Here is an 18,180-nt window from a genome sequence, read left to right on the forward strand (position 1 = left end):
CTTTGAATTCCCTTTGTCAGAGATGCCACTCACATTCAGACAGGAGGACAAGCCAGGCATGCTGACCCTACATCTCCATTCCAGGGGAATATGCTACTGAAGCCAGTGCAATTTCGTTCTGACTAATGTTGAGTGGAGAAAAATTAGGTTAATCTTCATGTCAGAGGAAGGTAAATCAATTTAAACTGAGGAACTAGTACAAAAGTTAGAAAACACAAAACATTAGATGCAGCTTTACTGTTCTGAAGCTGGCAGGCATTATTTGAAACTCAAAGGAAATCAAATGTGAACAGAAAATGAAATCAGAATTGTACTTTCATTCAGCCCCAGAAAGAGAACAAACATCTTTCATTACAAAACTTGCACTCTAGTACTTCATTATGTCAAAAACAGTTTGCCCTATGCAAAATTTTGCATTGAAATTATGCCAAGTTCAGCAGGCCTGTTGTTTTTCTACTAACTGCCCAGCAAAGATTTAGAGACCATGCATGATTTCTTATTTTAAGAAAAATTATTTGAAGTTTACTTTAGTAATCTTATGCCAATTGCTCATTTGGGACAGATCCCTTTCTCCTCATGTGACTTGGTCTCTGCTGGTCTTACTTGCAGCCAAATACACTCTTAGTTGGTTTATTAACAGTCAAAGGCCAAAAAACATTCAGCATCAATTAATTTTATTTACTTTCCAGATTATAAAAATGCATGTATCCAATAAATTCTAACACATGTATGAAAGTTAAAATAAACTTAGCTGAGTGCTTCCAGAAGACAAATCTGCATCCTGCCTACAATATGCTATACTGAACTAAAACCACAGGTGAACAGATCTGCTTCATGGCTTGTCTACACACTCAGAGTCATACCACTGCAGCTAAACTTATACTGGAAAAATTAAACCAGCATAAAAGCCATTATCTTGATTTAATAATTTCAAAATGGGACAATAAACTGTAGTAATGCACAGTAGGGAGTCTATCAACTAAAAAAGATAAGGATCAAAGATAGAAAATTATGTGAAGATCAGAACTTATCAAATAGAGCAACCTCAAGTCACTATTGCAGATCAGCTCACTCACTCCCTAAATATTAGTGACACTTCAGAGTAATACTAAGTCATAATAAGGAGTTTGCAATGCACCTTCCAGCATTACACAAAATTGACACCACCACCATCTATTAGATGTTTACCATTCAACGCACCTCACTTTGAAAACTCCAGAAGGTGCTGATATTCGTTATTATCTAAATACATCGAGAAACAAAAGTAACCTCATACCCACACTCTCCCCCTGGCTTTTGCAGCCATCAGCCAAAGCATCCCTCTGGAGGAGGCCACTAGGATGTCCAGCCCCAGAAGATCTGGGAAGTCCAAGGTAATGTCATTGAGTTGCCCTGCAAATGCTGAAATTCCACAGGCAATAATCAATAGCATTCAGTAACTGCTTTTAACATGTTAACCTTAGCACTGAGGAATTCCAAGAACTACAGCACCAAGTCCTTAGCAAGAACTATGTGTACACAGACATAACTTCAGAGCTTGGAGTTTACTAAATCTTCCTGAATTTACCCAAAGGCAGCAAACTTGATCCATGAATTCCACCCTTTCAAGCTTTACATACTAAACTGAGAAGACTGTAGAGATCTACGAAACATAAGCAGAACAACTGAGAAAATTCAAATTAACTGAAGAAAGCTGGTAATTCATACCCTATTTTAATTCAGTATAATGGTTTTTAAGTAATATAGAACAGTATATGTAGAAGTACACCAAGGCAAAATTTTACACACACAGATTATTGTTTTGTTTAATTAAAACACAGTTGATTCCTTTAAATTACATATGGGGAAAGGTATTGAAAAGACTTCCAATGAATTGTATTGAACTAGTATTACTGTTGTTGGAAAGTCACATGAGTTATCTGAACTCTACTGACAAAGAAATGTCTCTGCTTAAAAGACAGTATCTCCTTGTCCTGTGGGCTGAGACTCGGGGCTGCTATATAGACACGGTGCAGGAGGTAAGAGGAAAAGGTGACCTTTCCCCAACACAAGCTTTTGTACCCTGCAACAGCATGAGTTCAAATTGAGGATGTGTGTGTGAAGGCATGAGCCAGAGGATAAACAATACAGGAGAAATTATTGCCAGAGTTATTAGGAAGATGGAAATATGCTTTCCTTTGTACAGCTGTTCTTAACTTTAACTTCTGGTCTAAAGAGGACCTTAAATGTATAAAAGGACATTAAAATACAAGTCTGTTTCTTATATAAAACATTATCCGCAGCCTTCTGTTTATGCCACCATAGAAAGGAAATAAGGCATTACTTAAGTCTCTCTGTGATGTCATACCAGCCATTTTTCAGTAGGTTCAGAAAGATGATGATGCAATATACCAAATATTATTTTTTAAATCGAGTTTTTTTAACACAAATTGTGATTTTGGGGCATTGACTGTAAAAACTAATTCTCGGAATAAATTTAACATTTGGTATATTCAAAAAAACTTCATCTTAAGAATAACATGCTAACCTAATATCCAGAGGGGAGTCAGATTTCACGCACAAAATGGGTACAACCGAACTGAGGGTTCTCATCCTCTGCCAAAAACCAAACATCAGTGACTCATGGAGCAGCATATGCTTTAGCACAGCAGGATCACCAACTCTCCAGTCCAAGCAGAAAAATTATAACTTTATGAAGCAAAGTCATTTTGTTGGCAGTTTTTCCCTTGACTCAGGAAATATCTGTGAATGTTGTGAATCTGCCATTTTATGGTTTGGGATTTTTACAAGTTCTTTTTCCTCTTTTTGCAGGGGAGGGCAAACAGAGGAAGACAATGTGAATGGCAGGAAGCAGGAGACTTGTGAATTATTACTTATGTCCATTTTCCAGAATGATATATTTAATCTTACTAACTTTGTGATCACAATGTTTTAACATGCATACGCTGAAGACAACACACAAGAATGATACAATCTTATAATGAGATGGTTATAAACAAATGTTTGGGGGTTTGTGCTGATCTCGCCGAGCAGATTTTCTGTAATGCAAGAAATGCAATTGCACAGGCTCAATTACTGGCATAAATCATTCTCTAATTTGTTGATGGTGGGGTTGGGAAGAGAGGGTAAATTTCTTTCCAAGAGCGAAGCGATGTACAAATTGACCATTAAGTTCCCAAATTATGCGAGTCGACATTTTTTAAAGAGATTCTATCTGTGGTGCTCTTCCAAGCACTGTCAGTATAAATTCTAACTGTGCAACTGGTAAGAAGCACAGCTGAGGTCAGTAGAAGTATCTGCTGAGTCAAAAGCATTAAATCAAGTCTTTGTCTTCTAAGTGGCAACATCCAGAAACTGCTGTTAGAAATAAGAGCCCCATTTTAGCAAGCAGTGTGTACACCACACAGAACTACATATACTAATAAATTAACATATGCATGTGTGTGTGTGTATATATATGCTTCTTTTTTCTTGTTTGTTTTGATGACTAATAAAGCTACAAACAGTGTTTTATGGGTGTAGATGTCAGTTATGATTCTTCTCAATACCCACTGGCTGCTCAGCAGCTTCTGGCTTCAGTTGCCAGAAAAATAAACTGGGTAGACTATTTTTTTCTGTTGACAGGACAAGGTTTTCTCCAAAACAATGACATTTCAAGTGGATTTCAAGCCAATGAAATTTGAAGTCCACAGAAATGATCAAAATGCAGCAATGAGACACCACACAACTCCACATCCATCCCCACTCCCTCAGCACCCCCATAAAAACCCCAATCAGCTTTCAAGGCACTGTGAGGGAAGAGAAAATATATTTCAACTTACTCTCCTCCTAATTCCTGCAGATACATGCAAGTCAATACTGCATCCAGCTCTATTTGCTAGAGCATCTGAACAGCACCTTAAGCCAGACAGCAACATGGATAAGACAAAGCATGTGCTGGAAACATAAAAAGCTGGAAGGAGAAATCAGTTCAGTATTTCAGATTTCTTTACACTCAAGTAGGAACTTGAGGTGGGAGAGAAATCTTGCACATAAAACTGCTCTGCAACACACTAGAGATGCCTTTCAATGACACCAGCTTTACCATTGTTCATTCAGTATTAGACTGCCCCTACCAGTGTACCCACATTCCAAAATTTAGACTGCTGGTAAGGTCAAACTTTCTAATGTTCCTTTTTAAACCCAGATGTATAGGGAACATAACCTTATACAGCTTTAGCAAATGTTACTGGGACAATTAAGTGAGACTGGCATCATAGAACAGAACAATTCATGAAGGATTACATGGCAAAGCTGTATCACCTGAAATCACAAAGCACCAAGTGAGTTCTACTCCCCTATTTAATGGAATATCACATGTTCATCTTCCTCGTGAGCACGGATAGGGAGAATTAATCAAACTAAAGGTAACATCAATCCTTTTTATATATTACCACAACTTTATGAGAGTTGACTGCCAATCAAACTGACCAGCACCCAGGCAGATAATAAGCTCTGGGTCACTTCATCACTATGATTCATAGACACCAACTAATAAAACAACATTTTATTTTCTATCTAGGAGTACAAAGTTGAAAACAGGCCATCAGCTGACACCTAGAGCCTGTGCTTTCCTCTGAGAAACTTGTTATGACATGCAACTGCCAAGAGATTAAACTGAATCCAGGGCTTGCAGAAAAAGCCTTTCAGGGAGGTATCTTTTTCCTGCAGACTATATAGCTTTTATAGTTGGTACCTTAATCTTGCACCCTAGGTTATCATGGGTACCACCGAGGTATTCCATGTGAGTACAAACTCCTTACTTTTCAGGTGGCATTTATTTACAAATCATCCTGTAACAAACAACTGAAGCAGGAATGAAGGGAACCAAAGCTACAGAAGGAGTCTTCTCAGACCCCATTGTGTCTAAAAGGTTCTTGTATTATTCAGCAGAAGGCTCAGAAAAGGTTTGATTGCTCTCTTCTAGCATTCGCAAATGAAGAAATCCGTTTGTTTTCAATTCCCACTTTAATTGACCACAGAAACTTCCAAGTGGTTGATTTCACTTTTTTTTGTGAAGATGATTCTGCCAAGCCAAATATCTGATCTGCTCTGGTTGAATTCCGACCAGTCTCGTGTATCAGCAAGGTTCACCTGGTGATACCTACTGGGAAAGAAGTGGTTCTGTGGGGTTTTTTTGAAATTTAACCTAACTTTTGTCTTAGCAAGTTATATAATTCAGTTAAAAAAAAAAAGAATGAACTGTATTTAACTGTGAAAAGTACTGCCCATATTTCATTTCAAGTCCTGTACCCTATGTTTCATGGACTGTTTAATGAGGCATGAATCTGAATGGTTAAATCAATATTACTGTCATAGTCCAGTGCTTCACAAGCTTATGTTTCATTACAGATTGTACATGTGCTGAATTCTTGCCTAATGACCATGTAACAGGGCACGTTCAATTATTCTCTTTGGGTTTCAGAAAGAAACAGGAAGTTTGGCTATAAACAATGCAGTCATAGAATAAATTTCACCACAGCAAGTTCATCTGAAAAATATGCATTCTTTACAACACAGCCAGGAATGGCATTATGAGAACCAACATCCTGCTGCACTCAGTTTTTATTGTTTTGGGTTTTTTTAACTTTGGGTTTTTTTGTATTAATACTTAGGCAATATAAGAAAAAAACCCCTTGTAGTTAATACTGGATGTTTTGTGATGACCATTACTTCAAAGATGTGCATAGGGAATCAAAAGCAGCTGCTGGAAACCACAGGATAAATAACAAGTTTGCTAAATTTAGTATATGTTATGAAATACATCGAGTGGAGGAAGAGTCAACCACTGTAAATTTTTATCAGCTGGGAAAGAATTGCTATAGAATATTTCACTCTCTACTTACAAAATAAAGGAAATTACACATTAGAATTCTAGACATTAGAATTTTTAATAGGAATGTGTCAGTTGATCTACACTAAAATTTAAGACTAAAATACGTCTAATTTTTGGGTACATTTCTGCTTTTAACTCCTTCTGATGATCTACAAAAAATACCCACCTAAACTGTAGTGCTAATGAAATAAGAACAACTATTATTCTCTGGCTTCCAGTTGTGCGTAGAAAAAGCACAAAATTATTATTACTACACCACATCTTTCAAATATTCTACAAATAAAATTTCAACTCCAGTATTAAATGAACAGAGTACTCTTGTTTTATTAAAAACCACTTTCTTAAAATAATCAATAATGTTACAGTTCTTCACTAAAAGAACAAAAAAATACTTTACTTAGCAATCTATTTAATCTTAACTAATTCTATTATACTTAGTGCCAAGGTCTTACTTATTTTTTAATTTTTATGTAGGAAAGAAAATATTTCAAAACATAACAATGAGAGTCTGCAATTACAGATGGGGTTAGGTTTTCCCTAGGTTATAGATTCTAAAGATTCCAAGTATTAAGTCACAGCAGAGATTCTAGGGAGGACTTTACATTAAATGGGAAACAAAATGTCTATTTTTGAAAGAACAAGGTTGCCAAAAGAAAAATTAAATACATGCTTAAAAACAAACACTGCCAAGTGGCTGACACCTAAAATCTGACCTAACTAACAACTGAATAATTACTCTATCAGTTTTAAAATCTTGCCATTTACCCCCACACAAACCTTGCCAATAAATGCACTTACAGAAATATGTATATCCACGGAGCAGGCCAGCAGAGGGAGCATAAGTTAATAAACTTTTTCCTAGAACAAGGTTTAGAATCATCCATGCTATGTCAAACACGAAGGGAAATAAAAGGAACACCATATTGCCTGTCTCATTAAAAAAAAAAAACAAACAAAAAAACCCCAAAAAACCCCAAACCAAAACAAACAAAAAAACCCACCACCACAAGAAATTCTATGAGATGTTTTTGGTTGCTTTTTTTATTGCAAAAAAGACAAAACCCCCAAACCCACAAAGAAGTACACCGAGCTCACCTTCGTGCAAATACATGGATTTCTGTATGAGAGGAACAGCAAAATATTTTCTAGAGTTGCCCTCTATTGTTTCTAGACACCTTTTTCTGCATTTTTGTAACTCATTGTAAAGTTTTTACCTGCAGGTTAATCTCTGCTTCATAGAAAGTTAAGCAGGAGCAGTAGTGCCTCTCTGAGTCTATGTCAGTCAGAACCACCACGAAGAACGTTGGCTGTTTCCTCTCTTTCGAAAGCTGCCATCCTCCAGGCTGGCAAAACTAAGGAAACAAGAAAAGAGACATATAGTTAAGCAGTAATACCAGTTGTTTTATGAAATGTGGAAAAGGTTTTTAAACAATGTAACAGATCATTATCAAGAAGCTCATTTCATTTGAAGTGAACATATGCGAGGCTGCGAAATTTGAAGAAAATGAGGAAAATCCAGTAGGTCTTGGAGTTGGCCAGATATAAATCCAACCCTATAAACATCAAGGGAGACATAATTAACTCCACAAAGTCAAGATGTGTTCCTTTGAATTCAGTATTCAGGATCATCTTTGCGGTGTTTAACAGGCAACAACAGGAAAAGATTGATACATTATGCAGCTTTTACTTGGATAACAGGTTTCAATTTGAAGTTACAATTCTTGTGACTTGGAATGTCTCTACATTTCTAATTTCTCTCCTACTTCTTCATTAATTTACCTAATCAAACATAAGATATTGCACTTACACCTGCTTGCAAAATTATTCAATAGTTGCTCTTACAAAAGAGTATTCATAGAGCAATGTTTTTCATCTATTTATTGATTACCTCTATAAACTTCACTGTGAACATTCGAAATTTTATAAGAAGTCATACTACAGCAGAGATACAAGTTTTGCCACCACTGTGAAAAATACATTCAAGTTCTTGACTTCATAACTCTCAGGGACAAAGAAAATCACTTGCTGCAGCTCTCCAGATACTTCATATGCACGTTTCCAAGTCCTTGTCCCAGTGAGCAGTGACTAAATCTGTGCAGAACTTAAAACACATGTCAAATAAGCCTAAGTCCTTTCAGTACTTGTTCCTTCAAGCTGACCAGGGCCATGACAGTACAAGCCACCAGCACCAAAGGCAGCAATTCTGACCTCGAAAGAGAAGTGCACAAGCAGCATGAACAAAAGGAGAAATACAGTTCAACAGCAAAGTGGAAAGTGTATGTTTTTTCTTCTTGTTTTTAGATGACTAGAGTACAACACCACTTAATAACTTGTCCTCTATAATGGAAGAATGTGCTGAAGTTCAGAAATCAGCCTGCTGAACATTCTTGAGATGCCCTTTATGGAATATTGTATTCTCCCTTTCTTTTACTGAAGGTTAAATTCACATACACTAAGAATTCACAGGCACATTTTTAATAGCAAAATTATAAACCTAGAATTTACATGCAGCAAAGGTAATAGCCCCTGGACATATTAGGAATAAAAAAAATAAAAATAAAAAAAAAAACCAAAACACCACACAAAAAATTTCTAAGATTGTTAAACAATGCAGATACCAAAGGAACAAAAGAGCTAGGTCAAAATTTCATCTTTCCAGAAATTGCTTCATTTCCCTAGATAGATGTTGAAAACTGAAAGAGCATGAAGAGTAAGTTGCAAACAAACATTTACTACAGATTCGTCTTTAGAGCCTCTACAATAAAACCTGGGTAGTCTTAGGTGAACAGCAGTTAAAACTCTGCCTCTGATATACAGTTTCTTTTATGATCATGGGAAAATCTTCAAAACCAAAGTTTTCTTATGTTACATTCTTCAAATTCTAGATAGTCAGCTTAACACTTCCGAGTCTGTATCCTTGGGAGTGCTAAGCACTCCCTTCTGCATCTGAAAATAACTGCTCTGAACATCAAAAAGTACTCTGAGAAAAGAAATCCTAGTCATTCCAAGCTAAGCATCCAGCATTAGTCCATGATTTTGATAATACTGGCCTAATCTCCCTTTGTTTTTCATCTCATGTCAGTTAAAAATAAGAAGATACTGCTATTAATCTTGCAGGACTGCCATAAAGATAATGTAATATGGTCAACATATACAGACACTATAACAAAAACATCACTAAAAACTTTGACAATAAAATCGTTAGAGTTCTGTATGTATTTCAGAGTTTAGGGGGGGTCTGTGTAGTAAATGAAGCCTGGAATCCACGGTTCAATAAGATAACCCCCAAAACTCTGAATTTGTTCAACAAGTATGAGCCAAAATGCAAAGAATGCAGTAAGACTCTGTTAATAAATAAAACCTATGCCATTAGAACCAAATCATCCATACAAGGTAGGTCAAATAAAGGCTGTTCAAGCAGTCCCAGCTTGAGCTTCTTAAGGAGTTTACAATCTTAACACTCTTTCAAATCTGCCAAGTCTACCAGCTTTGACAGGAGCTCCCTGCTGCTGCCACTGCCCTTCAGCTTTACAGGTAATGTCCCATCTCGCTCCTGTAAATGGTAATCTATCAGATTTTGGAGTGTCTGGAATTCCTGGACAAAGGGCCATTCTGCACACATCAAACACTCTCAGAAGAGCTGATATATCCAAATAATCCACAGGCTATTCTGCACCCAAATGACAAATGAGGGAGCTGGGTTATGCAGAGCTGGTTTCCACATGATATACTCAAAATCCACCAGTTTTGTACTTGGAGGTATTGGTAAGTTAATTTTGAATATACTTTTTATATTTATTTTGAAATAAAATAAATTTTAAAATAATTATTTTTATTGTAATAATGCATTATTAGCAGGTTTCTGCATAAAATTTAGACCAACATCTGCTTGGTACACTGGGAAATGCAAAGGGAAACCAAACAGCTAAACTATCAGAAGAGACTGTGGACCTGGGCAGGCTGATGTCAACAGCAATCTCTCAATCTTTATGCATGTCTAAAACCTACTCACATCTCAGTGGGAATTCTTCCCAATTTCCAAGTGCTCTTGTGTATAACATATGCTTTATAGTTTTAAGTATTTTACTAGAAAACAACAATTAGTGATTGTTGAAAAAAACAGCTGAAGTAGAGTACATTCAATGGCTACACAGAGAATCTGTGTTTTCAAATAAACTGGAAGGAATTTATAAATACAGAGATTGAGGATAAAGACAACATGCTCCTCCAAGAGATTAAACAATGAGTGATTCTCAGTTTCCTTAAAATAAGGTAATAAATACTAGTGCAATATTCGAAACGCAAACAGCATTGAGAAGAACTTTCCAAATTAGTATAAATACAAGCTACTATCCAGTATGATTACCAGCACGCTCTGGCTACTAAGGACAGAAAAATGTTTCCTTACCAAACCAGATGCTATACCAAAACAGACAAAATCACCACTGTGAATGTAATTCAAAGGTCATGTGCTTCTTCAGTAAACAAGAAAAAACCCAGAAGAACGAATGTGCTCCCATATTGTTTCACTTATTTGCCAGAATTCTTGGAACCAGACTATAACTTCTATCAAAGACCGTGAAAATTGGGATCAATCAGATTGTCCAATTCACTATTCATAGGAATAAGGCCCTAATGGTGGTGAGTGCTTCAGATCAACTCCACGTTACAACTGATTACCTTGTGGAATCTGGTGCAGATATCCAGAAATTGCACTGAAAAATATGCAACAGATATTTTACTCAAGGTGCTGAAATTACATTTTACATATTTTTTGAAACTGCAGGGGACCACTAAAGCAAAGAACTTTCTCTTAATTATTCCCACAAATGCTTTCAGACTAAACAAGAGACCAGACAGATTTAAAAATGAAGCAGTGTTTTGTAACAGTGTAGCTGGGTTTGTTACCTTCAAAAAATTCGTATGTCATCACCACAAGCCTTCTTTCTAAAGTCTAGACATGATTAATTGTTTAAGAGTGACATTTCTTTCTTCTAATTTTTATGAGCTAAAAACATCATCTTTGCTTGATTCATAGGTTTGTTCTTTCTCTCCAACCTAGAGCCATGGCTGTATTCCTACTGCTTGCTTTGCCCTTCTCTATTAAAAGAAATAATTTGCATAAAGCAGAATATCCCTTAGTTATACCGTATACAGATTTGGTGTCTAGAATCACAAAATCCAGAAAATCCTGAATTGAAAGGGACAGGTCATGGGCTAGATCATCCTGAGTGCCATCACACAGAGCGTGCTGGACAACCAGGGGATCAGGCCCAGTCAGTACGGGTTTAGGAAAGGCAGGGCCTGTTTCACTGACCTGATCTCCATCTATGACGAGATGACACCCTTAGTGGATGAGGGAAAGGCTGTGGCTGTTGTCTACCTAAAGTTCAGTAAAGCCATTGACACCTTTCCCCCAGCATTCTCCTGCAGAAGCTGGTTGCTCATGGCTTGAACAGGGGCACCCTTCACTGGTTAAAAACTGGATGGATGGCCAGGCCCAGAGTGGTGGTGGATGGAGTTGCACCCGGCTGGTGACCAGGCATAAGTGGTGTTCCCCAGGGCTCAGTGTCAGGGACAGTTCTGTTTAACACCCTGACCAACGATCAGGAAGAGGGGAGTGGGTGCACCCTCAGTACGTCTGCAGGCAGGTGGGAGTGTTGATCTGCCGGAGGGTAAGAATTCTCTGCTTGAGGGTAGGAGGGCTCTGCAGAGCGACCTGGACAGGCTGGATCGATGGGCTGAGGACAAACTGCACGAGAGCCAACAAAGCCAAGTGCCAGGTGCTGCACTTGGGTCACAACAACCCCCTGCAGTGCTACAGGCTGGGGGAGGAGTGCCTTGAGAGCCATTCGACACAAAGGGACATGGAGGTGCTGGTTGACAGCAGCTGAACATGATCCAGCACTGTGCCCAGGTGGCCAAGAAGGCCAGGGGCATCCTGGCTTGGATCAGGAATAGTGTGGCCAGCAGGACCAAGGAAGTGAAGTCCCTCTGTACTCAGCACTGATGAGGCCACACCTCGAGTGCTGTGTCCAGTTCTGGGCCCCTCACTTCAAAAACGACATGGAGACAGCAGAGCATGTCCAGAGAAGGGCTTGTACACCCACAAACCTGAGGCCATGACCATTCCCCTGGGGCACCCAGTCTGCTGAAAAATTGAAGAAAATGTCAAAATAGTCACAATTTCTATTAAAGCACTGGAGGAATTGGGATGTAGGTAGAAGGCTTACTGGATACTGCGAATGTGAAGATTAAGTACTATTATTATAATGAATAGTAATTATATAGTATTCAAGTCTCATTAAAGAAAAACTTTAGTTCTTTTTTATCCCTATCATGGCAGAACTATAATACATTCTGATCTGTTGATCAGAAATTACTCAGTTGCTGAATTGCACGTTAGGTATTTATGTTCTCCTGGGCTTGCACCCTGAGCACAACCAAATCCACAACAAAAACTTGAACCAATATTCTAGTTGGGTCTGTGTAGCTACACACTGCTCTCTCTGCACTTTATATTGTTTTCTGTGTCAATAATCGGGTCAGCTTTCCATCAGAAATTCACTACCTTCGATGGCACTACCAAAGTAGAAAGGGGAAAAAGCTTGTTCAGAAAGTTGAAGACATGATACATTCTTAGCAAGTCATTAGTTGAAAGCATTTTGTGAAGAGTTTACACAGAACAGTAGACAAGGTCTGTGACACAGCATTACAGAATCCTGCACTACTAATATAGTTATATTTAAAATATATTCTCACACTATTTTTTTTCTTCAAAATACATTTGTGCATTTCTTTCTTGTCATATAAAAGCCAAAGCTATCTGGATGCATATAAAATAGAAAACATGAACTCCATTGACAAAACTTGAATTAGAAGATCCCAAAATGATCTTACAATTTAAAACATCTGACAGAGTTATCGACCTTCCTTTCCAATTTAACTTTTTCACCAAACATCTGATTCTCCCTTGAACCATCCTGGGTGCAAAGACTAATTTTATTAAGCCTGCTTCCATAGGTTTTCTTTTACTTTAACCATGCTTTGTTTCTAACATGTATCATCATCATCTTTTCTACAAGCCTCCCTAAAAATAAAGGGCCATTTTCTGAACATTATGTGAAGAAAGTTTGTTCCATCTGGACTTGCATGACCTTGCACCAGCTGCTGAGTATTTCACCATTTCTCCATTCACTTATGTATGGAATTTTGGCACAGGGAATTTTCTTTTTCAGATGCATACCTCTACCTAAAACAAAACAAAACAATTACAATGCTCACTGGCATAATAAAAAAATAATGTTATGAAGCTGTAAATATGAAAAAACGCTGGGAGCTTTTGGATATCTCTGAATGTAAACAGAACACAAAATATACACCGATCTTTGTAACAGCTTCCTGCCTTTCAACATCTTGTATCTAAGAAACCTTGTATTTATCCTCAGCCTAGTCTAAAATAAAACCAGTGTACTTAAAGTATACTCTAGATTATTTCCAGGGAAAAGCCCATTTCAAGTGTTGTAGAATATTCTGATGATCAACTGTAAACAACTAAACTCAATCATAAAGAAAAAAATAGCTTTTAATCTTAAAGCTATAAAAAAATAGAAAAGAAAGGCCTTTTTTTCTGCCTTGGGATCAACTGAAATGCAGAGTTCTCTGATATGAACCTTTACACACTCATCTTGTGGCACCTGTGAACCTGCCTGCACCCCTGAACTGTGAACCTGCTGCCAGGATCTCCCACAAAGGTGCCTGGCAAACCAGCTGCCCACCTCTCCCACCCAGTCCAGAGGCTAGTGGGGTGCTGAAGCCAGAAAAGAGGATAAGAAGCCAATATTAACATATTTCATTAATTTCACACTTTCTAACCTATGACACCAGAGACAGGGGAAAGCCAAAATGAGTGTGAATAGGCAGTGTTCATGTGAAAAAATCAAGGGACTGCTTTTCTCCCCTTGGCCAACTGAAAAACCACACTTAGGTGCCTGCATGGCCTGGTGTAATTGGATACTACCTGTCCTTAGCCTCTCACCCTGAAATTGGTTGCAGTACTTCGGGGAAATCACATGAGAAGCAGCAGGAGGGTTGTTTGTGACTAAAGGTGACATTACTGTCCAAGAATATTAGAGGTGAATTATCTCTCCCCTCCTTGCCTGGGACAGACTCTCCCGAGGCACTGTGGACATTTCCACCTCAGCAGTCAGCTCCTCATTCAAACGTTTAAAACCATGTGAAAACAGACACTAAGAAACACTTCCCCACAGAGAAAAGATCCTCAGCCTCACTCCTGAGCTTCCTAAGGCTGAAAGTTGCTGAAAGATCTCTCAGTGGCACTAATCCTGCACAAGTGACAGACGAGGTATTCTCTAACTGGAGCTACAGATTAACGTGATTCTCAATAACCAGATGCTCAAGCTTGTCACAGACACCCTGCAGCAAAGTTCAACAAAACAAGAAAAGTTAAAATATTTGGGAACATCTCAACTAAAACCAGTTAATTCATCCTCCAGTCACCGAGACAGAGAAGTCTTTTACTGAAGCACTTGGTTAACTTCCCCCATGTACTAGTAAATATATAACATCTACACATGCACATGAAAGTAAAAATTAGTTTTGAGTGCATTGCTTTGTCTTTTTAAAACCTCATAACACTGTGTCATTTTAAACACCTTTCCACAATGAATTGCTATGAAGAAAACCCAAATTGTAAAAAGCATTTGTACAACAACTGTGTTCCTAGTTTATCTTCTAAAAAATAGTTGCACTGGCTTTTAGGAAGTAAACTATACCCACTGGGAAAACAGTTTCTTCTTGTGTTTTCAGAACACTCAGTATTGCCATCCCAGTGCCTTATTTAAAACAACAACAACAAAATCTGTGAAATCATCCTCTGACCATTTCTGAACAAAACCAAACTAGACTACAGATATGGTGATTTATGAGTAAGTACTGCATGCTAATGCCTTTATTTTAGAAATAGTACAGGATTAATGGTTACATTAAATGGGGTTTTATTCAGGAAATGAACTTCCTACACCTCTACTCTAATCAAGTTTATTTAGACTATAAATTTAGTGGGCTTGTGCAAATAATTAAGTTTGGACTTTTTAATCTAATTAAACCATGGCCCCTCTTCTTGATTTCAGCCAAGTGCTATGAAGAAAATCTTATGGAAATTTAAAAATGCTGACATCTTTGGACTCAGAATATTTTTTTACCACATCCACCCCCAACAAAACCCAACACCATGCTCTGGGCTACCTCAGGCAAAGAAAGCACTGTGGACAGTAACCAGGAATTCTCAGATGTACATCAGTATGTCAAACCAAGTATCAGTACGTTAGGTGTCTGAAGCACATATTTTATGCCAGAGAATTTTTTTTTTTTTTAATCATTCACTTTAAACTTCATCAAAGATTTAAGAAGTCAAAAATTTAAACTCAGGTCTTGCAAATGAAATTCAGGAACACAGAGCTCCATCTTTAAAATTTCTTTTATGAAGCAATATTTACCAGTCAGCAATAATTGCTGCCAACAACATTGTTGTCAAAAGAATAATGAGAAGTATGGAAACTAAGTATTCAACTGTGTATGAAAGCAGAAAACACAATTTCAATGCAGCAATAAATTAAAGTGAGACATGACTAGCAAATTATACTTCAGTCTGAAGAATACAGGTCTATAGTGAATGCACTGTGTTTGATTATGAGACAAAAAAGACAGTATGGCTGGAAAATTTCTGATATTCAGAATATTCCTGAGGCAACACTGAAGGACTATGAAAGAATACCACTACCAAAGAAACCAATTCTTTTTATTAAATACTTGTGTTTTAATTTGCAGTACTAAATAGATAAAGAGGCATCTTTGTCCCTCAACTTTTTCAACAACCACTGTTCAGGAGCGGTTTCCAAAATACACTGTGACATCGAGACAATGGTTAATTTGTTCTGGGGGTTTTTTTGCTTGCTTTTTTATTTTGGGGTTTGGGATTTGTCCTATTTTTAATGACCACTGTCTATACCCTTGGAAAGATTGGTAGTCATCTGAGCTATAGGAGCCTAGAAAAACAGTTTCCATTTAGAAACATAAATGAGCATGTTATACACAATTATCAGTCAAGCATGAAATATTAACCTTGCCTAATGCACTCTTTTTCCTCTTCTTGTCTCTCTCTTTCTTTCTTTCTTTTGCTCTTTTGGCAGTAGTAGCATTGTGTTGCAACAGCAGCCATAAATTTTTTCAGTTTGTAGTGACTTCCCAACTCATTTACTAGATAACACTATAAACTAGCTTTCAAAATACATACAGCATGTACAAGTACCATTATTGCATTGGTTGAAGGTCCAAAAAAAAAGGACAGCAGAGTAATTAACATACATCACTCAACCATTACAACTGCCAAACAGTAAGCTACTTAGACAAACATAAATTTTGATTTATGTTAATGATTAATACTGCTCCAGAGAACTGCTCAATGTTATATAAAATACTACTGTAATACACAAAGTCCTCCTTATCTTACTTTTATAGCTTACACCTCTACAATCAGATATTGAACCGCACCATTAATACAATGATGCTACAATTTGAAGATTCCTTCTGTTGCTCTCTAGTAATCGTAAAAAGAGCTCAGGCAGCCTTGTGTTAGGATTTTTGTATTCATCATCTTACAACTCCTTAGAATATATCTGCCAGAGACAGGTTTGAAGTCTCAACACTTAGAAAAAAGCACACAGGTGCTGGGGGCAGTGTGTGTAAGTATGTGGCAATGCAGAAAATTGATCTGACCTGAGAGAGGCCCAGCAACTAAAAGGCCTGTGACTGCTGCAGCAAAATAGACTTAAGAGCTTCAAAAGAGATGCCAACAGCCTCAAGATGACAAAATACAGCACAGGAAGTCTTGAAATAGGCAAATTAATTTGATGTCAGGATTTGCTCTTAAAATAGAGAGCAGAAATTGTACTGGAACATAAACTTATAGAGCAAACTACAAAAAGGGTAAGATAAACCTAAAACTCCCTAAATAAAATGCACTTGGTCCAAAGTGATAATCAATTTCTTTTTGGAATATACTCCTTCACAACACAACTCTCAAGCTCACTTTGAGTTCCAAAAAGTGCCTGGTGCAGCAGAACACATGACAGGAACCCAGATCAATACAAGAGGCAGGCTGCAAGCTAGCAAATATAATACTGTGAAGGGATATATAGATCTGGTTCTCAGAGAGTTTGTTCCAAAATCTCCATGCTTTTGGGTAGGTCATACTCAACCTGCACAAGATTCAACCAACCTCTGAATCTTACCTTGGCTGAAATCTCCCTTCCATGGACTGAAATAAATGGGTTTCCTGAGAACAGATCTAAGTCTTCTGGTCTAACCATCCTCCAGAAATAATGCCAGGGAAATGGTGGTGCCACCTACCCCTGTGAATTATCAGTATCTCTTTCAATTGTTTTGGATGCCACACATCAAGTTAAAATACATAATCTACCTTGCCCTGTCCTATTCCTTTATTTTCAAATCCAAATAATGTCATAATCCAGGGCGCCTCCAAGATCTGGAACAAAGGCTACACCCCGAGCACCTTTCTGCCAATTTATCCCAGAGAGAGCATGTCCATCCCAACATCAGTGCTTGCATCCAGCTAGAGGAAATCAAGGAAAGGAGAAGGGGATGGCTGACATGGGAAAGGGGCTTTTGGAAGGCCTGGGGAAGTTTAAATGGGCTGGCAGTCTCCTAGCCCAGCATGAGCCCTCTAGCCATGTAAAAGCTGACTCCCTCAAAGGCAGGGAGGCCCTTCAGAGAGACCCTGACAAATTATAAGACGGGGCAATCACCAAACACATGAAGTTCAACAAGGGAAAGTACCAGATTCTGCACCTGGGATGTTCAAAGGAGGTCTGTGAAGATGGTGAAGGGCCTTGAGGGGAAGCCGTGTGAGGAGTAGCTGAGGGCACTTGGTCTGTTCAGCTGGAGGAGACTGAGGGGAGACCTCACTGCAGTTACAGCTTCCTCATGAGGGGGAGAGGAGGGGCAGGCACTGATCTCTTCCCTCCAGTGACCAGTGACAGGACCAAGGGAATGGCCTGAAGTTGTCTCAGAAGAGGTTTAGGTTGGATATTAGGAAAAGGTTCTTCACCCAGAGAGTGGCTGGGTGCTGGAACAGGCTCCTCAGGAAAGTGGTCACAGCACCAAACCTGACAGAGTTCAAGAAGTGTTTGGATGATACTCTCAGGCCCATGATGTGACTCTTAGGGGTGGTCCTGTGCAGGGCCAGGAACGGGACTTGATGATCC

At 38.2% G+C, this 18,180-nt stretch overlaps 1 protein-coding gene across 5 annotated transcripts in view; it reads right to left on the minus strand.

Annotated features, from left to right (window-relative positions):
• The window catches only part of SBF2 (SET binding factor 2), a 257,500-nt gene that overhangs the window by 141,860 nt on the left and 97,460 nt on the right, over nucleotides 1-18,180 (minus strand). For all 5 annotated transcript variants that reach the window (XM_051803854.1, XM_051803853.1, XM_051803856.1 and 2 more), the window contains exon 3: nucleotides 7,090-7,227. In XM_051803854.1, the coding sequence (XP_051659814.1) occupies nucleotides 7,090-7,227 (138 nt within the window). The remainder of the gene's footprint in view (nucleotides 1-7,089; nucleotides 7,228-18,180) is intronic.

This window comes from Manacus candei, unplaced genomic scaffold (genome assembly GCF_025592945.1).
Source record: "Manacus candei isolate 608988 ecotype Guabito, Panama unplaced genomic scaffold, ASM2559294v1 h1tg000060l, whole genome shotgun sequence".
In the NCBI taxonomy this organism is placed as follows: Eukaryota; Metazoa; Chordata; class Aves; order Passeriformes; family Pipridae; genus Manacus; species Manacus candei.